We start from the raw sequence: 21,370 nt of genomic DNA, 5'->3' as shown, positions 1-21,370 counted from the left end.
AACCCGACTTGGGGCTCGATCTCACGAACTGTGTGAGATCATGACTTGAGCCGAAATCTAGAGTCAGACGCTTAACCGATTGAGCCACCGGGTGGCCCCCACTGAGCTTTTTATTGTGAAATAAAATATACACAGAAGAAAACATACATAAAGCACAGAAGTATAGCTTAGCCATTTATTGGTTTATTGTAAAATGTTGCCCAATCTGCTGAGGTTTCAGGTTAACTTAAGGCTGGTATCAGTCCAGACATGCTTCCTCTGCGGGGTCCCTCACTCCCCCCACAAGCTCTGCACACCTCACCCAACTCTCTTGTTCTTCACAGTAGAATTTACCAGGTCATACTTATAGTGAAGAGGTCCTATCCAGATCCTAAACCTTCAGAAGATCTGATGAAACTCAAACTTGGCTTTATTGAATCACTTAAAAGCAACAGAGCCACTCTTGTTCCCCTCAAATCCAAAATGCTGAGGGCGCTCGTCACTGTGAGCCACGGAAGAGACCCTGCAGGGTGGGCCCAGCATTAGGAAAGTCCTTTGACTTGAAAATCTGAATTTGTAAGACAACCTAACAAGTAACCTAAGAACCTGGCACATACTAACTGGAGCACAGAAGTATACCTAAACGCCAACGCACCTTGGCCCACAGAAGAAGCATGTACGGTTCATGTGGGAGTGTCTCGCCCATGTGACATATACACAGGAGCACAAACCGGCACTAAGTCCTGGGTCTGGTGGGTGGTTTTACCTAAGCCCAGCTTAGGTCATTGAGAAACTAGGTGACAACTGAAGTGAGTTCCCTGGAAGCAGAAAGGGCCTTGTCACCTGTGGTCGGGTATCCCCTCAGTTCCTGTAGCGTACAGAGAACTGGGCACTGCTCTGGGGAGAGAAAAGTGTCCACATTCCTGCCTGCACGGTGCTCTAGTTGGAGGCATGAAATTTAGCATGTGTAGCCTGACTGAAGAAAAAGCAGCCTCTTTCCCCTGATTCTAAAGTACATTATCCTATAACTTCTCATTATAGAAAATGGGGAAAATAGAAAAGTGGAAGAGAAGTCACATATAATCTCCTCAACCGAAGATTCGGTTGCTGTTTCCCTTCTGTTAAGTGTGTGATGTACATTGTTTAAAGGCATGTTTTATTTGTATTTTCCATACAGAAATACTTGCTTCAAAGTATTTGTTATATCGTGAAGTATGCTTTGTTAATCTCTTTCACAACGCAGCCTTATTCTGAGAAAACTCTTGTGCCTACTGTAAGAAACTTAGATCATTAAGGGGATGAAAAAGTAAGGATCACCTCAAGTCCCTCACCTAGAGGTGCCATTTGGTAGGGTCCTTCATAGAGACGTCTCCATGCATGAGGAGACACGTGTACATGTACAGGTTTGTGTAAATAGGATTACACCCACCTGTGTGCTCATGCAGTGTGTGCCTTCTGTGTCTTTCCGTGTTGGCAAATCCTGACTCATATCGTTCATAACGGCTTTGTGCCTTCTGTTATATGGCTCTTACCTCCTGCTTTTTTGAGATAGAAGTATGTTTTGGAGGTGGAACACAGGAAGGGTGATCAGCAGGGGATGAGGAGCCCAGACCAGAAACAAGATCTGCCTGCACCTGCTGTGCTGTCCTCCGAGGCTGGCTGGGGGTGTGAGGGTGGTGTGGTGGCTGCTGGATAAGGGTTCTTATAACTCCAGACTGCTAGTGCTCTGATACGTGTTGCGTCTGGAAGTGACCACGGGTGCAAGCCAGGGACTGAGGTGTCTGAGCTGCAGGGTCAGGGAGGGCATTGCGGCTGGGTGAGTTTGGGAGGAGGAGAGGGCAGGGAAGGTGAAGGGATGAGTCAAGAAGGATTGTGATCTCAGATCGCCAGAGGACTGAGCCCTGGGCCGTGGGGTCCCAGCCCGAGGCCCGCTGTGCTGGAGAGACTACTGTGCCTCTAGGTGGCAGGGGTAGGGTGGCTCAGCGGCCTGCCGGTCTGTCTGGCAGTCTGTCACGGTCTGTGAGTCTGCCCCCACCCACGTGCTCTGGAGGGGAGCCCAAGGACGTGGTGCTCCAGCTGGCTCCTCCCTGGACCTTTGGCTGCGGTTTTGTCCCGAGAGGAAGAGCTTAGGACAGCACAGTCCTCATGGGATGATTTGGCATCACCTGGCCATCTTTCTCTCCGTTAGGTTCCAGGCGTCTGTCATCCTTCTCTGAGCATCCCTCTTTTCTTTCTAACTTTTTGCACCTTCCAGATGTCTTCACCACCACAGATCCCTCCTGAGACTGCCCGTGGCCACCAGGCCCAGGTTTTCCTCCCTGAGGAGTCTGAGGTTGGCCTGACATGAGGCCCCCGCCTGAGCCCCCTTGTGCCCTTGGCACGGTGGACGGCTGCCCCCGGGCCAGCAAGTGCATGGTCACCGCCTTGCTCCGAGCCTCCCTACTCCCTTTTTAATGGCTTGGGTTTGCGGCTTAATTTCCATGGTCATTGTACATCACCATATACTGGTAAATATAAAAAGTGATACTTTATATTGTTTCTTCTGGGTGACTGTCATCACAGGAGCCATTTCTTTTCCTCCTGGGGCATCTTGGGACCCCACTGGGGTTTGTAAATTGCACATTCTGTTGAGGCAACTCTCACGTATGAAACTTTGCGCTTTTTCCCTGCTATATCAGTGTTTATAATTCACATGGCCCATTTTTTGTGTCTTTGGGACTGGGTGCTTCTGTGTCCATTTGGGGGTGTCGTGCTTATATTGCATGAGGTTGTGGGAATGTGTACCACTGCCATACAAAGTGGGGTCATTGTGTTTTCATCCAGCTGCGTCATTATAGGAGCACCTGGCGATCCCTGGCCCTTTCTGCGTAGCCGATTGCATGCCCGACTTCAGATTTTCCCCATCCCTTTCCTTTGTGTTTGAGTCCCCACAACTGTTGGCTCTCTTCCAAGGCCCTATGTGGAGGAGCCACGCCACGTCAAGCTGCAGAAGGGCTCGGAGCCTCTGGGCATCTCCATCGTGAGTGGAGAGAAGGGCGGGGTCTACGTCTCCAAGGTGACTGGGGGAAGCATCGCCCACCAGGCTGGCCTCGAGTATGGGGATCAGTTACTTGAGGTAAGTGGGAGCTGGCCTTCTGCACTTTGTACTTCCCTCCGCCTTTCCTCCCCCGGTCCCCACCCCCCACCACATCACCAAGCGTGCTCTGCATGTTTCCTAGTTCAATGGCATAAACCTGCGGAGCGCCACGGAGCAACAGGCCCGGCTCATCATTGGACAGCAGTGTGACACTATCACCATTCTGGCCCAGTACAACCCACATATGCACCAGCTCAGCTGCCACTCTCGGTCCAGGTGAGGGCCTGGCCTCTACGGGGGCCATCTGGGCTGGGGGAGGAGAGAGGGTGCAGCCAAGGTGCTAGCTGTATGTTCTGGGCCGTTTGGTTGCTGTAAGAGGGGAGTTGGCCAGCCCTGGACTTGGGGAGAAGGACATATAGGGGGAGGATGTGAAGTAGGATACCTGAGGTGTGGGTTTGGAAGCATGTGGCTGGGTCCCCCGGTGCAGCAGGAAGCCCCACACAGGTGTGTGGTAGCCAGGAGCTGAGGCCCTGGGGGCAGGATTCTCACGCAGAGTGTTCTGGCCCTCAGTCCCCGAGCAGACGCTGCCTGTCTCTGCCCCTGAGCTGTGGGTTGCAGGGCACGTGAGAGAAGGGGAGCACCTGCCCCTGCCATGCAGCACTGTGCAGCTCAGCGAAGGGGGCGGGATGTGCAAACACAGTGAATGTGTGTGCCCCCAGGCCGGCACCTTCAGAGAGGACCCCCTGGTTGAGGACGGATGGGGAGGAGAAGACAGGCAGATCCTGTCGGGTGGATGACCCGAGTCCAAGCTCCCAGGAGAGCTACTCTTCTCAGGGCTCAGAGCCATGTGACCCGGTCTCTGTTCACAGCCCAGCCCCGGTCACCGCCAGAGAGCGGGTGGCTGGGGACGGCTGAGGACTGTGTGCCTTTCCTTACTCTTCCTGACCTCGGTCCCCAGCTCCCACCTGGACCCTGTTGGCGCTCACTCCACTCTCCAGGGCAGCAGCGCCACCAGCCCGGAGCATCCCTCTGTCATCGACCCGCTGATGGAGCAGGACGAGGGCCCTGGTGCCCCCCAGGCCAAGCAGAGCACCCCCAGTTCCAGGTCAGCAAATGCGTGCTGTTCCCGCATCTGCTCCCCGGCCCGGTGGGGTGGACAGGCAGCCATCGCTGTGGCCTGAGCGCATCCTGCCGGCGTCCCCCTGTGCCGCAGACCGCAGAGCAGCTTGTCAGGATCTGGGATGGGAAGCGGGCCATTCCTTCTTCCTCCCTCCGTCCCGACCTTTCCTCACTTTCTTGTTTTTCTCCTTTTTTCTCATTGACTTGTTCTTAGCTCTGCCTCCTTTCCTTCCTCCTTTTTTCATCTACTCGTTTTCTGACTGTCTTTAGACAGAATTCCACAGTCAACACCCAACCAGGACCTGGGCTGTGGCCATCACCAGCAGTCGCCCCCAGGGAGCCACGGGTTTAGAGGGTGACAGGCAGGTGTCCAGGCATGTGCAGCATGTGCTGGGAGAGCCACTGTGGGCCATGACGGAGCAGTCAGTGAGAGTGTGACAGGGAGCTGTGACAGTTAAGTTGAAATGTTCAGGGTGAGCAGGGGTTAGCCACGCAAGTGGTGGGTGTGGAGAGGGGTCAGGAGGAGGGGGTCAACTTTTGTGTAGCAGCAGGATCCAGAGGGAAGATGGGGAGAGGGCCGCCGGGCCAGGGCACATGGCAATCATTCTGTAGTTCCGGACAGAGCCATCCCCTTGACCAAGCCCCGGCCTCACCCAGGATGCAGCCACCTTGGTCCTCTGCCCTGGGTCCATCTCGCTGGAACCTGTCTGCAGTAATCACAGCTGGCCTGTCCCCTGGGGCCCCCTCATCGGTGACAGGCACTGTCGTGTTGCCTCCACTCAGTTTGCTGGCACTCAGTCTCCCTCCTACATTGTGAGTTCCTTGATGGCAAGGGGCCCTCTCTTCGTGGTTTAGCATGGTCTCTGGGCCATAGAAGCTGCTCAGTAAACATTGCTGAATGGTTTGTTTTGTGCCCTGAATCATGAGACCGGCTCTCAGTTCTGGCAGAACAAGGTCAGGAGAACACGTGCCGTCCAGGTGGGGAGAGACGCTGCCTATGGCGCTCGGCTGGCAGCTGGGCCAGGAAGTAGGGGTGTTGATTTCTACTCGATCCCCAGCTCGTTTTCTCAAGTGGGGCCACGTTTTCACCTCTACAAACCCCAGCAGCCGGCCTGTAAACCAAGTCACTAGAACCAGAACCCAGATGGAACCACCTGTCAGCTCCCAGTGGTTCTGAGATCTCATGGAGTGAGCGGAAAACTGTCCAGTCATTAGCCTGTTTGGTCGTTCATGCCCTGCTCCCCGCCGTGTGCGACTGAGGAACTTTATTTTCCTAACCAAAAGGATGGTGGGAGAAGCCAACAAGAAGACCCCAGAGCCGAGACTTGTCTTCATCAAAAAGTCCCAGCTGGAGCTTGGCGTGCATTTATGTGGAGGGAACCTGCACGGGGTGTTTGTGGCTGAGGTGGAGGATGATAGTCCTGCCAAGGGCCCCGATGGCCTTGTGCCAGGAGACCTCATCCTTGAGGTGAGTTCTGGGCTGCCGAGCAGCAGGCCCGCCCTTCTCTGCCCACACTTCTGGACTCTTGTGATCTCAAGTGGCCCAGGAGGCAGAGCACAGCTTCTTGTCTGGCGCCCCCTGTTGAATGCTTTGAGGATCCTCGGGGTGGGTCACAGGGATGTGGGCAGGGCCCTGGCTTGGGCGCTGGTGTCGGGAGGGAAGCAGGAGGCAGGATGCTCTGCTGTGTGAGCAGCAGGACTGTGGTCTGATGGAGTGTCTTCTCCCTCTGGCTGGGTCGACCCCTTTGATGGGGGAGAGGGCTTATAGGTGTTCAAAGACACAAGTAGCACGAGTGAGATAAAGTGCCATGTTTTATAACCCTTACTTGCTGGGGAACTGGCACAGGGTCTCTCCTGGGAGAAACTGTTGAGGGCAGGGCGGACACTGGCAGAGGACTGGCAGGTCCAGACTGCCTCTGGGCGGAGGACTAGGCCTTACCTGCAGAGGTGAGGCAGGCAGATTCCCAGTTGAGGGGATCTTAAATCTCTGCTTTGTCCCACAACTGCCCACTCATGGGTACCCAGGCCGCCCCGGCCCCTGTCCTCTGACCTCAATTCCCTGTCCTTGGGCAGTACGGCAGTCTGGACATGCGCGGCAAGACGGTGGAGGAGGTCTATGTGGAGATGCTGAAGCCCAAGGACAGTGTCCGTCTCAAGGTGCAGTACCGCCCTGAGGAGTTCACTAAGGTGAAGGGCCTGCCTGGTGACAGCTTCTACATCAGGTACCAGGGGCCAGGGCTTCTGGGGATTCAGGGCCAGGGGCGGGGCTTCCTGAGGAGACTGGTCCTGATGAGTGTCTCTGAAACACAGAGGGTGGGACCAGGGTCCTTGTTGCTTGGGTCCCAAACCACAAGTTCACAGTGAGATGCTTATGACTTAGGAAAATGCCTGAGGGTTTGCAGGACCACACAGGCTCCCTAGGGTTTGGGGCCTGGGAAATTTTGAGGCCACAGAACCCCATTTTCCAGTGGGCTGCACTCTTCTCCTGCCCTCCCCCCCGACCCAAGTCTGCAGATTCATCTGCAGTGTGTGCCCAAAGTGCTTTATGACTTGTGTGTGGCTCAGACAGCAGGCGTTGTCTAGAAGGGGCTCACAGTTCCTTCATGTTCTCTAAGTTCTGAAGCCACAATGAATAAAAATGCCGATCAACTAACTGTGTACCATAAGGTACAGGTCTCTGTCTCTAGGACATCTTCCTTGGTGGGAGATGACATTTCCATCCTGAGGAGTTTCCATTCTATAGGAACCATTGACCTTGACTCAGGGAAGAAAGTCCTTCCATTTGGAAGGGGTGATATGGTTTTGGTCCTTGGCAACAAGATCTTTCTCTGATGGATGTGAGGCAGCCCTTGTCCCCAGGGAGCCCCCGGTCTCAGGGAGGCAAGGTGACTTTGTCTGTTACGTTAAAGCCGGGGCTCCCTCCTTTGGGAACTGCCACCAGGAAGGGGAGAGGTGGGTCCTGATTGTGGCCTGGGGAAAGCTTAGAGCAGGGGGACTGTCCCAGGAGACTGGCTGCCAAGTTGTGTGGCTGGTCAGTCCTCCAGTAGCCAGCAGCTTCTGATCCCGGTCCTTCTGTCACCTGGTCCAGGACCCTCTACGACCGGCTGGCCGAGGTGGAGCATGAGCTGAGCTTTAAGAAAGATGACATCCTCTACATTGACGACACTTTGCCTCAGGGCACATTTGGGTCCTGGATGGCCTGGCAGCTGGACGAGAATGCCCAGAAGATCCAGCGCGGGCAGATCCCCAGCAAATACGTGTAAGTGTTCGTGTCTGGGCTTGGGGGTAGGGTGGGGCCCAACCTGGGGCTGTCCCACAGGATTGGGACGCATTCCACCGTGCACCCTGGCTCTGGTCTGTATGTTTTGCCCACACCGCTTGTCCAAAAAGCTGCTCCTAGCACAATTCAATGTTTGTAAGTCACTGCTATATGGAAGCACGGTGGCAACTTAGGAGACATAACTTTTTTATTTTTAACCGATTTATTGAGATATATTCATCCACCGTGCAGTTCACCCAAAGTGTACAGGTTCAGTGGCTTTCAGTGTATTCACAGCCATGTGCCACTGTCCCCAACATCCATTTTAGAGCCTTCCCATCACCTCAGAAGCAGCCCTGTCCCCGTTAGCTATTAGCTGCCTCCTGCCCCTGCTACCCGAGGTGGCCATGACTGCTTCCTGCCCCTGTTGAGTTCCCTGTTGTGGACTTTCATGCGAGTGTGGTCTTCCGAGACTGGGTTCTTGCTTGCACTTAGCATAACCATTTTCAAGGTGGTTTCATGTTGCGGTGTGCATGCGTGTCTCATTCCTTCTTTTGGCAGGAAGTGTAACTTGTCCTGTCACCAAGGGAGGGCTGTCCTAGCAGCTCCTTTTGACACTCACCTGAGTGTAGCAATTGTCCCGCTCTGAGAGCTCCCCCAGCACTGGGGTGTGTGTCGCCCCCACAGCAGTGGTCCCAAGGGGTCCTTGGTGGCATGGGTGGGTGATGTGGCCAAGGAACCTGGAGAGGAGTGTTGGAGCAGCCTGGAGTCCTGGCTCACACCCTCTGCACGGGCAGGGCAGGACGGGCGGGAGGTGGTCCCTAGGCCCTTTCCAGCACCACTGTTCCCTGTGACCACAGGATGGACCAAGAATTCTCCAGGAGACTCAGCATGTCTGAAGTCAAAGACGACAACAACGCCACAAAGACGCTGTCGGCAGCTGCACGCAGATCCTTCTTCCGAAGGAAACATAAGCACAAACGCAGCGGGTCCAAAGATGGGAAGGACCTCCTGGCCTTGGACACCTTTTCCAACGACACCATTCCACTCTTTGAAGGCAAGGCTGAGCACACTTGCTCAGAATTAGGTTTGCCATTGACCGCAGAAACCGCACAGCAGTGACAGTGACTTAGACAAGATAGAGGCTTGCTCTGCTCTCGTGCAGAAGCAGTTGTCTGGGTTGGGGTGGCGGCGCAGCTGTCCCCAGGGCCTGCCCTCTGTGTGACATTGCAGCTCCAGCCGTCACATCCGTGTCCAGGCAGCAGGAAGGAGGATGGGGCAAGAGTGTGCTGCAGCCGCGTGCGCCTCTTTAAATGGCTTACCTGGAAGTCCCACCGTGTGACTTCTGCTCACATCTCATTGGCTACTTGCATCGGCAAGAGACCCTGAAAAAGCAGGGTCTTAGCTGGCACTGTGCCGGCCTCAGTACCTAGTAAGGAAGAGAGGAAGGATAGGCATTGGATGGGCGGAAGCAGCCTCTGCTCGATGCGTTGCTCCTGGTTTGTTTCGGGGTTATCATAGGCTGTTTGGTGGTAACCGAGAGCCACCAGTCTCTGCGGATCTTTGGCCTTTTCTGGCTTCACTCCTGTGTCCATTGATGATTCTTACAAGATCTTTCCAGGACCAGGCACCCAGCCAGGGCTGGAGTTGCATATTTGGGAGCGTCAGACATCCCCTGGCAGATTGCCCTTGTGGAAAGGGTGCACTTGTCCTGTAAAGCAGGAGGCCCTTGTGAATGCCGCTCCTGGGACCCGGGTGTGTGTCCAGTGTCCTAGAATGTCGCCCTCACGGGCAGGCAGGCAGTGAAGGTGGCATTGAGAAGCAGCCAGTAGGATAGCTGGTTTCTTCCTTCCCTGCCTTCCTCCCCTCCTCCCTTTTTTATTTTTAAAATTAAGGCTTTAGGCACAGGGGGTTGAGTGAATCCCACCCTTGTTCATGGTCTCTGTCTCTCCCCGTCAGGACAGGGTTGGCAAACCCCAGCCAGTGGGCCACATCTGTTTTTCTGTGTCCTGGAGCTAAGAATGGATCTTTCTGTGTAGTCTTTTCTATTCTACTCTATTCTACTCTATTCTTTTCTTTTCTTTTATTATTTTATTTATTATTTTGTTTTTATTTTTTTAATATTTATTTACTTTTGAGAGACAGACAGAGAGACAGTGTGAGCAGGGGAGGGGCAGAGAGAGAGACACACACACACAATCTGAAGCAGGCTTCAGGCACTGTACTGTCAGCACAGAGCCCGATGCGGGGCCTGAACACAAACTGTGAGATCGTGACCTGAGCCAAAGTCAAGCGATTAACCAGCTGAGCCACCCAGGCGCCCTGATGTTTACATGTTTAAATGTAAAATGTAAGAAAGACTATCTTTAGCTGCATGAACCTTTTGGCAAAAACCTTTGCTTGGTTTTGTTGATCTTTACAGAAAAATCTGTTGATATCTTAAAGCAAGGTTTTGTTCTTTAGTTTTTTTGTTTTTTTCCCCTTTCATTTTTTTGATCTTTTGATCTTTAGTTTCACATTCCCCTTCCCCTTTTCCCGTAGACACCATCTCTGGTGTCTTCCATGCGTGTCCTGGGGACGTCTTTGAAGAATAGAAATTTGTCCATTCTTCGTTTGGTTCTTCGGGGTTTTTACGTTACATTTTTGGAAATTGTGTTTAGGCACACACACCTTTTGATTTATGATCCTTCCTTGGTAAATTGACCCTTTTGTTCATTATGAAATAATCTTCATCTCTATTAATGTTTCTTGCCTTAGAGTCTGTTTTGTCTGAATTGTGACACCCATTTTCTTTTTGTTAGTTTTTGCATAGTTCACCTTTCCTGTCTCTCTCGTTTAAACTGTTCCGTAGCTTTATATGTAAATGTCTCCTGTAAGCAGGTTGTAGGGTGTTTTTGTTTTTTTTGTTTTTTGTTTTGTTTTGTTTTTTAATGTTTACATATTTTTGAGAGAGAGACAGACCATGAGCAGGGAGGGGCAGAGAGAGAGGGCGACACAGAATCTGAAGCAGGCTCCAGGCTCTGAGCTGTCAGCACAGAGCCTGACACGGGGCTCAAACTCAGAGACCGCGAGATGATGACCTGAGCCAAAGTCAAATGCTTAGCCAAGTGAACCACTTAGGCACCCCTAGGGTTTTTTTGTTTTTTTTTTTTAAACCCACTGTGACAATTTGTCTTTTTTCATTTTTTGAAATATCATATATGTAAAGAAAGTGCACATACATTTACAGAACAGTGTATGACATGAGCTTTCACAGTCTGAGTGAGCATACTTGTAGCAATCTTTATCATCTGATCAGAGTATTTAATTACCTGATTAAATATACTGGTAGGTTTGGATTTACTTTTACTGTCTTACCATTTGTTTTCTGTGGTTCTGCCTGTTTTATGTTTCTTTTGTTTCCTTGCTTACCTTTTTTTTTTTGGCTGCATCAAGTATTTTCATTATTCTGTGTCCCCCAGTCCGTCTGTTCGTTTTCCTAATTGATTTTGTTTGTTCCTTGGGGGGTTGCAGGAGGCCTCACGGCGTACGTGTCTGCCTCAGCACCAACATAAGTCATCACTCTGGCCATTTCCCTAAAAATTCTAAAACACGGAAAGCCTCTGACTTCCAGGTACCTCCTCCCCGCCATTCCCGTTACCACTTTCATTCGACGTGTATTTTGAGCCGGAGACCGTATCGTTGGTGTGCACGCCAGTCATTCACTTGTAGGCGCCCTGCCTCCTGCTCTTCACGCCTGCCTGCAGCTCTGCCCCCCGCGCATGCTCCCTCCTTCCCGCCGAGCAGCTCCCTTTAGCGTCTCTTGTTTCCCTGCTTCCTTGAGATAGAGTCGACATGTAACCCTGTGTGGGTTTAAGGTCCACAACGTGATGATTTGTTACGTGTGTCGTGCAGTAGGTACCATAGTACCACAGCAAGGTGAGTTAACGTGTTACTTCACCTCACATAGTGGCTGTTTTGTTGTTGCTGTGGGGGGACCTTTAGCACTTCCTGTCATGCAGGATCCTGGGCGACACATTCTCTCCCTGTTTGCTTATGTGTTTTCCCATCATCTTTGGAGACTTTCACTCCAAATGGAGTGAAAAATGGATATGGATATGCAAACGGATATGGAATTTTAAACGGGCAGTCTTTTATTTCTGCGTTTTCAAGATACGGTCTTCTGGCTTTCGTGGGGCATTCATTTCCTAAGGCTGCGGTAGCAAATATCACAGGTGTTGTGGCTAACACAATGTACGTTTATTCTCTCACAGTCCTGGGAGCTAGAAGTCCAAAATCTACCTTTGGGTGCAAAAAAAAAAAAAAAAAAAAAAAAAAAAAAGTCATGGCAGGCCCACACTCCCTCCAGGGCTCTAGGGGAGAATCTGTTTCTTACAGCTTCTGGTGGCTGCCAGCGTGCCTACACGTGTGGCCACATCACCAGCATCTTCACATCTCTCTGCTCCGTGTTCCTTCACCTTCTCCATGTTTGTCTGTCTCAGAACTCCCTCTGTCGCTCACAAGGGCCCACATGATTGCGCTCAGGGCCCGGGCGATCCAGGATGAGCGCCTCCTCCGAAGATGCTTCACTCAGTTACTCTTCGCTCTGTAAGGGAACAGTCCCAGGTTCCGGCGCTGGGGGAGACTTGCTCTAGGGGGCGCGTTGCAGCCTCCCCCCACGTCGTTTCCGGTGAGAAGTCATCTTTCACGTTGTTCGCCATGCGGAAGGTAACGTGTGTCTGACCCTTCTCCATCCCCCTGGCTGTCTTGAAGATCTTCCTTGTCTGCGTTTCTCAGCAGTCCTACCATGAGGTACGAGGTGTGGTTTTATGTCTACTCGGCTGGGGCTTCGGTGGTGGCGGTGGGTGGTTCTTAGCGCTTCCGGAATCTGAGGCCGGACGTTTTCGTCAGTTTGGGAAAAGGACGGTCCGGTGTTTCTCGTAAGCTCCTTCTGTGCTGTTCTTCTCTCTCCTGTACGTCAGTTGTTTGGCGATGTCCCTTATGTTTTATATGCCTTTCCATCTCTTTTTTTGTCTCCGTGCTTCAGCCTGGAGAGCCTGGATGTTTTCAGCAGACCTTTTTCTTGCTCAGTAATCCACATAACTTTAAATTTACCATCTTAACAGTTGTAAGTATGGTACAGTTGAGTAGTGTTAAGTGTATTTGCATCGTTGTGCCCAAGACCTCTAGAACTTTTTATCGGGCCGTACTGAAACCGTACCCACTGAACACTAATTTTCCCTCCCCCCCCATTCCCACCTTGACACCCACATCACCTTCTACTTCTGTTTCTATGATTTTGACTACTTGAGACATTTCATATGAGTGGAATCATACAGCATTTGGCTTTTTATGATGGGCGTAATTGCTTAGCAAATACCCTGCAGTCTCATCCATGTTGTAGTATGACAGGATTTCTGTGGATTTCTTTTTGTTTGTTTGTTTGTTTGTTTAAGGCTACATAGTATTCCATTGTGTATACCTACCCCATTTTCTTTATTCATCTTGCAGTGAATTTGGGTTCCTTCTGCCTCTTGGCTATTATGAAGAAGGCTGGATGAACATGGGTGTGCTAATATCTCTGCTTGAATTCTTTTGGTTATATTACTGAAAGTGGGATTGCTTTATCGTATGGTTTCTATTTTTTTTTTTTTAATGTTTATTTATTTTTGAGACAGAGAGAGACAGAGCATGAACGGGGGAGGTTCAGAGAGAGAGGGAGACACAGAATCCAAAGCAGGCTCCAGGCTCCGAGTTGTCAGCACAGAGCCCGACGTGGGGCTCGAACCCACGGACCGTGAGATCATGACCTGAGCCAAAGTCGGACACCCAACCGACTGAGCCACCCAGGCACCCCTCTATTTTTAATTTTCTTGAAGGACCTCCATACTGTTTTCCATAATGGCTGCATTATTTTACATTTCCACCAACAGTGCACAAAGGTTCTGATTTATCTGCATTCTCGCCAACTTGTTATTTTCTGTTCTTTTCATGTGGCCATCCTAATGGGTGTAAAGGCCGTATCTGAGGGTAGTTTTTGATTTGCATTTCTCTTATAATTAGTGATGTAGAGCATTTTTTTAAAAAAAATAAACTTGTTGGCCATTTGTATATCTTCTTTGGAGAATTGTCCGTTCTAATCCTTAGCCTGTTTTTATTTACTTTAAAAAAAATTTTTTTTTTTAACATTTATTTATTTTTGAGACAGAGAGAGACAGAGCATGAACGGGGGAGGGTCAGAGAGAGAGGGAGACACAGAATCTGAAACAGGCTCCAGGCTCTGAGCAGTCAGCACAGAGCCCGACGCGGGGCTCGAACTCACATACCGCGAGATCGTGACCTGAGCCGAAGTCAGACGCTTAACCGACTGAGCCACCCAGGCGCCCCTTCCTTAGCCTGTTTTTAAAAATTATATGTCTTTTTGTTGTTGAGTTGTAGAAATTCTTTATAAAAATAGAACTACCCTGTGATCCATCAGTTGCACCACTGGGTATTTACCGAAAGGATACAAAAATACTAATTAAAAGGGATACGTGCACCTTGATGTTTATAGCAGCATTATCAACAATAGCCAAATTATAGAAACAGCCCAAGTGTTCATCAACTGATGAAGGGATAAAGAAGATGTGGTATATATGTACAATGGAATATTACTCAGCCATCAAAAAGAATGAACTCTTGCTGTTTGCAACAGCATGGATGGAGCTAGAGAGTATAATGCTAAGCCAAATAAATCAGTCAGAGAAAGCTAAGTGTGCCATATGATTTCACTATGTGGAATTTAAGAAACAAAATAAATGATCATAGGGAAAAAAGAGAGGCAAACCAAAAAACAGTCTCTTAACTATACAGAACAGACTGAGGGTTACCAGAGTGGAGATGGGTGTGGCATGGGTGAAATAGGTGATGGGTATTAAGGAGGGCACCTATTGTGGTGAACATCAGGTGTTCTATGTAAGTGTTGAAGCACTAAATTCGATTCCTGAAACTAATATCACATTGTATGTTAACTAACTGGAATTTTTTTTTAATATTTATTTATTTTTGAGAGAGAGAGAAGGAGCAGGGGGCTGAGAGAGAGGGTGACACAGAATCCGAAGCAGGCTCCAGGCTCTGAGCTGTCAGCACAGAGACTGATGCAGGACTCAAACTCAAAAACTGTGAGATCATGACCTGAGCCAAAGTCAGATGCTCAACCAACTGAGCCAACCAGGTGCCCCAACTAACTGAAATTTAAATAAACCCTCGAAAAATCAATTCCGGATGTTAGCATCAGATGTATGTTTTGCAGATATTATCTCCCATTTCAGAGGTTGCCTTTTCACTCTATTATTTGCTTTGATGCTCAGAAGTTTTAAAATCTGATGTAGTTCCATTTGTCTGTTTTGCTTTCATTGCCTGTGCTTTTTGTTCTGTTCAAGAAATCATTGCCCAGGGCGCCTGGGTGGCTCAGTTGGTTAAACATCTGACTCTTTTTTTTTTTTTTTAAATATAATTTATTGTCAGATTGGTTTCCATACAACACCCAGTGCTCATCCCAACAGGTGCCCTCCTCAATGCCCATCACCCACTTTCCCCTCTCCCCCACCCCCCATCAACCTTCAGTTTGTTCTCAGTATTTAAGTCTCTTATGGTTTGCCTCCATCCCTCTCTGCAACTCTTTTTTCCTCCCTTCCCCCCCCCCCCCCATGGTTCTCTGTTAAGTTTCTCAGGATCTGCATATGAGTGAAAACGTATGGTAACTATTTTTCTCTGCCTGACTTATTTCACTTAGCATAATATCTTCCAGTTCCATCCACGTAGCTACAAATGGCCAGATTTCATTCTTTCTCATTACCAAGTAGTATTCCATAAACATCTGACTCTTGATTTCAGCTCAGGTCGTGATCTCATGGTTGTGAGATTGAGCCCTGCTTTGGGCTTTGTGTTGAGTGTGGAGCCTGCTTAAGATTCTCACTATCTAGCGCTCTCTCTCTCTCTTTCTCTTTCTCTCTTTCTCTCTTTCTCTCTTTCTCTCTTTCTCTCTCTGCCACCCTGGCCCCCACTCTCACCTGTGCTCTTTCTCTCAAATAATAATAAAAAGAAATCATTGCCCACACCAATGTCATAAAGGTTTTTCTCTGTTTTCTTCCCAGAGTTTTATGATCTTAGGTCTTCTGTTTGGATCTTTATTTCATTTTGAGTTAACTTTTATATATGGTGTAAGATAAAGGTCCAACCTCATTCTTTTGCATGTGAGTATCAGTTTTCCCAGCACCATTTGTTGAAGTCCTTTCCTGACTGTGTAATCTTGGCACTCTTTTCAAAAATCATGTAGCCATTATACAGGGTTTATTTTTGGGCTCTCTCTGTCTTCCACTGGTCAGTATATATGTTTTTATGCCAGGACCACACTGTCTGATAACTGTTGTTTCCTAGTACGTTTTGAAATCAGGAAGTGTGAGGCCTCCAACTTTGTTCTTTTTGGATTCTTTTGGCTATTCAGGGTCCCTTGAGATTCCATATGAATTTCAGGGTTTTTTTTTTTCTTTCTGCAAAAAATGCCATTGGGATTTTCAGAAGGATTGCATTGAATCTGTAGATTGATTTAGGTAGTATGGACATTTTAACAATACTGAGTCTTCCAGTCCAGAGCATAGGATGTCTTTCCATGTATTTGTATCTTCTTTGATTTCTTTTTGCAATATTGTGTAGTTTGTAGTTTACAAGTCTTTCACCTCCTTGGTTAGGTTGGTTCCTAAGTATTTTTTCCTTTGTGATGCTCTAGTAAACGGGTTTGTTTTCTTAATTTCTTTTTCAGAATGGTCATTGTTAGCATATAGAAAGTCAACTGATTTTTGTATGTTGATTTTATATTCTGAAACTGCTGAAATCATTAGTTGTAACAGGTTGTGTGTGTGTGTGTGTGTGTGTGTGTGTGTGTGTGTATTCTCTAGAACTTGTTGAATAATTTTGTGTCATCTGTGAACAGATAATTTTAGTATTTGTTTTCTAACATGGATGCTGTCTTTCTTTCCTGGTTTAATTGCCCTGGCTGGGATTCCCAGTAAGCCTGTTGGATAGTGGCAAATGGGGGTATCTTTGCCTTTGTTTCTGCTCTTGGAGGGAGAGTTTTCCATCTTTTGCCATTGAATATGATGTTAGCTATGGACTTTTCATATGGCTTTTGTTATGTTGAAGTATTTTCTGTCTGTTCTAGTTTGTAAAGTGTTTTTATCATGAGAGGGTATTGAGTTTTGTCAAATGCGTTTTCTCTGTCAATTGAGGTGATGTGGTTTTTGTCCTTCATTTTGTTAATACGGTGTATGACATTGATGGATTTTTGTATGTTGAGCCATCCTTGCATTCCAGGGATAAATCCCAGTTGGTCGTGGCATATGATGTGTTTTTTGATGTGTTGTTGAGTTCAGTCTGGTAGTATTTTGTTGAGGATTTTTGTGTCTATATTCATCAGGGATACTGGTCTGTAGTTTTCTTGTTGTGCTGAGGAATGAGTTTGGGAGTGCTCCCTCCTCTTCAATTTTTGGAAGAGTGTGAAGAGACTGATACTAATTTTTTAAATTTTATTTTGGTAGAATTCTCTGCTGAATAAGCCATCTTGTCCTGGGCTTTTTCTTGTTGGGAAGTTTTTTCTATTACTTGCAGTCTCCTTGTTATAGCTCTGTTCAGATTTTTAAAAATTACTTCATGACAGTCATAATACATTCTATGTTTCTGGGAATTTATCATTTCTTCCAGGCTGTCCAGTTTGTTTACATATAATTATTCATAGTAGTTTTCTATAATCCTTTTTATTTCTGTGAAATCAGTTATGTCCCTTTTTTTACTTACTACAGTTACGTTAGGCTTCCCCCTTTTGTTCTTCATTATTCTAGCTAAGAGTTTGTCAATTTTGTTGACCTTACTAAAAAGCCAAGTCTTGGTTTCATTGATTTTTTTTTCTGGTTTTCTGTTCTCTGATTTATCTCTGCTCTCTATTTTTCCCTTCCTTCTGCTAAATTTGGGTTAGTTTTTTCTTTTTTCCCCCTGATTCCTCAAAGCGTGAAGTTGGATTGTTGATTTCTTCTTTTTCAATGTCAGCATTTACTACCACAGATTTCCCTCTTAGGGCTGCTTTTCTGCATCCTGCAAGCGTCGGTATGCTGTGTTGTTTTCATTTGTCTCCAAAGTTTTCTAAATTCCTCTCTGATTTGTTTCTTCGACCCTTGGGTTAAGAGTGACTTGTTGTATTTCTAAGTATGGGTCTATTTTCCTTTTTTTCCTTTCTGCTGTTGATTTCTAGTTTCATTCCATTGTCAGAAAAGATATTTTATATAATTTCAGTCTTCTTAAATTAATTTTGTGGTCTATCCTGGAGAATGCTCCCTGTGCACTTGAGAAGAGTGTGTATTCTGCTGTTGCTGGTTGGAGTGTTCTGTGCCTGTCTGTTAGGTCCACGTGGTATGTAGTGCTTTGTGGTTCAGCTGCTCTTTCCTTATTTTCTGTTTGGCTGTTTTGTCCATAACAAAAGTGGGGCTTTGAAGTCCCTATGAATATTGTGTTGCTGGTTCTTCCTTCCGTTCTGTCAGTGTTTGTGTCATGTATTTGAGAGTTCTGATGTTAGGTGCATGTGTGTTTATAATTGTTGTATCTTTCTGGAGAATTCACCCTTTTGTCATTATATGATGTCCTACTTTGTCTCTTGTGACATCGTCTGCCTGAGAGTCTGTGTAGGCTGCTAGAACATGACTACCTTGCTCTCTTTACATTCTCAGTTGCACGAAATAGCTTTTCTCTGTTCTTTCACTATTAGCCGGTGGGTATTCTTAGAATTAAAGTGAGTCTCCCAAACTGCATGTAGCTGGATCTTATTTATTTACCCATTCAGCCCATCCATTCACATGTAATTACTGATATGGGAGGACTTATTTCCACTTGAATTGTTTTCTGTGTGTCTTATACCACTTTTGTCCATCTCTTCCTCCCTTGCTGCCCGCTGTTGTATGCTTTGTGGGTTTCGGGTTTTTTTGTTTGCTTTTGGTAGTGACAGGTTTTGATTCCCTTCCCATTTCCCTTCATGTATATTTTAAAGAGATTTTCTTTTTGGTTACCATTGAAATTACATAAAACCCCCTAAAGTCTTAAAATTATAACAATCCATTTTAAACTGATAATAACTTAATTTCAGTCTCCTGCAAAAATTCCATGTTACACCTCTGTGATCCCAACCCCATTTATGTTGTTGATGACACCTATTACCTCTTTTTCTATCAGTGTATAGATTAGCATAGATTTATAGTTACTTTTATGCTTTCGTTTTGAAATATCTACACCAGATTTAAAGTGATTTACATGCCTACATTATGTTACTTCCAGATTCTCTATATGTATCTTTTCTCTTCCCAGGGAGTTTTATATTTTCTGTGGTTGGGTTTAATGACTTGTGAGATGTTCTATAGCTCTCTGAATCTGTAATTGTGAGGACTTCCAACAAAGCAGATTATTCAGGGAGGAACAGGAATCTTCTAAATTGGTATCCCACTGTGTGGAATGTTCATAGTCATTAGGGTAGAATATGATTCTTGCTCAAATAAGTTGAAGGCATTGTGAGTTGATGTCCATACACAGGGAAATGGAGGTGTAGACGCAGTGTTTCCATGCATGGGAAGTTCAGAAGGAATGTGGGAGGGCAGTATGAATTAACAGGGATGCCTTCTGGAAACATAACACTGACTGGAAGAGGGAGGTGCAGAATGTTTATAGTGTTGTGTCATTTTTTTGGGCACATGCACACACACAGCATATTTACTAGTCTTTTTTGAGTATGTAAAAATCAACATGTGACAACAACAAACATCTGGAAGGATGTACTTCCAGCTCATAATAGTGGTTATGAGGAGGCTGGCGGGGACCAGGACTGGAGAATGGGTGTCAGAGCTGTTTCGCCCTACCTGTGATGTTCTGATTTTTAAAAGGGAAGATGTGTTCATCTTTTCGTGGAGCAGTTCCTTTGCCCCAGGACTCCTCAGAGGCTTTAGTCAGAAATGCATAGGAGTTCCCAGATGGTCATTGTGGCCACCAAACCCTCCCCTGCTGACCAGAACAGGTCAGCTGGTCACCAGGTTGAGAAATGCTCTATAGGAAGCCATGTAGATATACATGGATAATCTTCATGTATGGAGGTGTGGAGGTGTGGAGGTGTGGAGGTGTGGGTGAGGGAGGGGACAGACTTCCTCTCAATTCTGCCCGTGAGCTTGGTGTGCCCAGGACAAGGGGACTCTCCAGTACTGAACAGGCGAACCGTGCTGAGCTGCTCACTCCACCTGGCTCTGGATGTGTGGCCTGAAGCGGGCAAAGCTGCCTGGGCTGAGAAAGGTCAGGGCAGCAGTGGGTCCCCGGCCTCTCTCCCTTCCTCTGGTCCAGGCACGTGCCTGTGACACTGCCCCTGTCTCCCACAGATTCGGTGAGCCTTGCCTATCAGCGGGTCCAGAAAGTAGACTGCACCTCCCTGAGGCCCGTCCTCATTCTGGGGCCCTTACTGGACGTGGTGAAGGAGATGCTGGTGAACGAGGCGCCCGGCAAGTTCTGCAGATGCCCCCTTGGTAAGGGGCACCCTCTGTTCCTTCTGGGCTATGTCCACCTGTCCCCTGGGGCTGCGTTCCACGGTGTTTCCGAGCCCTCCTGACTTGGGTCACATTGCTGTGTGCCTTCCGGATCTTTCTCTGGAAGTAAGGATGGCAGAACTGCTCTTCTGCACAGTGTCCTTGCCCAGAATGTGCCAGGACAGCTCACCATGCCAGGGGGCACCCTCATTCCCGTGTCTGTGCTTTGCAGAGGTGATGAAGGCCTCCCAGCAGGCCATCGAGCGGGGCGTCAAAGACTGCCTGTTCGTCGACTATAAGCGGAGGAGTGGCCATTTTGATGTGACCACGGTGGCTTCCATAAAGGAGATCACAGAAAAGGTACCTGTTGCCTCAGACCAAGGGTTAGGGTTTGAGCATTTGGGCTTGGATGCCTGGCCCTTTTGGATCTCTGCCTTGCGTGTTTCTTGGGCCTTCAGTGAACTTGCCTGTGTCCCTTTAGTCCAAGTCGCTCTCCTCGAGGGTTGCCCCCACTGCTTTTGTGTGCTTCCACGGTCACCAACAGGATGCTAGTCCCTGCGCACATGTCACCTCTGTCCCTCTGAGGGGATCTGATGGGAGCTTTGAACTCTAGGAAAGCCCCACACGGGGGATTCTACAGCAGGGTCCTGCATCTGCTCTGCTTATGTGCAGACGTGTTTACGTGTGCCTTGTTCTGGGGACAGGGCTCCCAGCCTCCATCAGGGTCGCTGCCCCTGAAAGGATTAAGAGCCATTTCTGTGTGTCTTTAAGCCTCTTGAAGGTACTGGGGTCCGTTTGCCAGGCAGCATGAGGAAAAGTGGGGAAATCTGGAAGGGATATTGGAAAAGCAGCTGTTGAAGGTGTGGCTACTCCTTGGTCTCCTCCTCACTGAGTGAAGGAGGTGGATGTGCTCCAGTTAGGGGTGCTCCAGGAAGGTGGAAAGCTGGCCGACGTTGGGCTCCCTCTCTGCAGCTTGCGGGCATCGGGGAGAGCCACGTGCAGAGGGCCCGTGGTCGTTCCTTGGCTCACACTCTGCCCACAGGCTCAGGGAACCCCGGGACACGTTTCAGTCACAGCCACTCAAAGACACGCACTCCCCTTCCCTGGGGCAGGCCCTGCTGAATCTCCATGTCTTCTTTTGCTCAATCTGGCAGAAGTGAGGCTTCTGAGGCCCGGCTGGGGGTGGGCTTTAAGAAAGTTCCCTGTATCTGGGCAGAGGAAGGACAGGAAGTTTGGAGGTGGGCCGTCCAGACCCCACTCCACCCTGGCTCTGAGCCTTGACCAGCGTCAGAGTTGACAGCTTGTGGGGGAGAGATTTTCTGGGGTAAAGCTCCCCACGGTTTTTCCTACGTGGTCTTCGTGGAAGACTGGTCATGC

The 21,370-nt window shown here is 48.4% G+C and overlaps 1 protein-coding gene across 7 annotated transcripts in view; it reads left to right on the top strand.

The window, feature by feature from the left end:
- Positions 1 to 21,370, top strand: part of DLG5 (discs large MAGUK scaffold protein 5) — a 126,141-nt gene that overhangs the window by 102,071 nt on the left and 2,700 nt on the right. For all 7 annotated transcript variants that reach the window (XM_007095620.2, XM_042959823.1, XM_042959829.1 and 4 more), the window contains 9 exons: positions 2,932 to 3,094; positions 3,198 to 3,331; positions 4,014 to 4,160; positions 5,459 to 5,642; positions 6,248 to 6,396; positions 7,263 to 7,433; positions 8,294 to 8,490; positions 19,850 to 19,993; positions 20,226 to 20,353. In XM_007095620.2, coding sequence (XP_007095682.2) covers positions 2,932 to 3,094; positions 3,198 to 3,331; positions 4,014 to 4,160; positions 5,459 to 5,642; positions 6,248 to 6,396; positions 7,263 to 7,433; positions 8,294 to 8,490; positions 19,850 to 19,993; positions 20,226 to 20,353 — 1,417 coding nt within the window. The remainder of the gene's footprint in view (positions 1 to 2,931; positions 3,095 to 3,197; positions 3,332 to 4,013; positions 4,161 to 5,458; positions 5,643 to 6,247; positions 6,397 to 7,262; positions 7,434 to 8,293; positions 8,491 to 19,849; positions 19,994 to 20,225; positions 20,354 to 21,370) is intronic.

Source organism: Panthera tigris, chromosome D2, assembly GCF_018350195.1.
Source record: "Panthera tigris isolate Pti1 chromosome D2, P.tigris_Pti1_mat1.1, whole genome shotgun sequence".
Taxonomy (NCBI): domain Eukaryota; kingdom Metazoa; phylum Chordata; class Mammalia; order Carnivora; family Felidae; genus Panthera; species Panthera tigris.
This window is presented reverse-complemented; position numbering and strand designations above follow the sequence as displayed.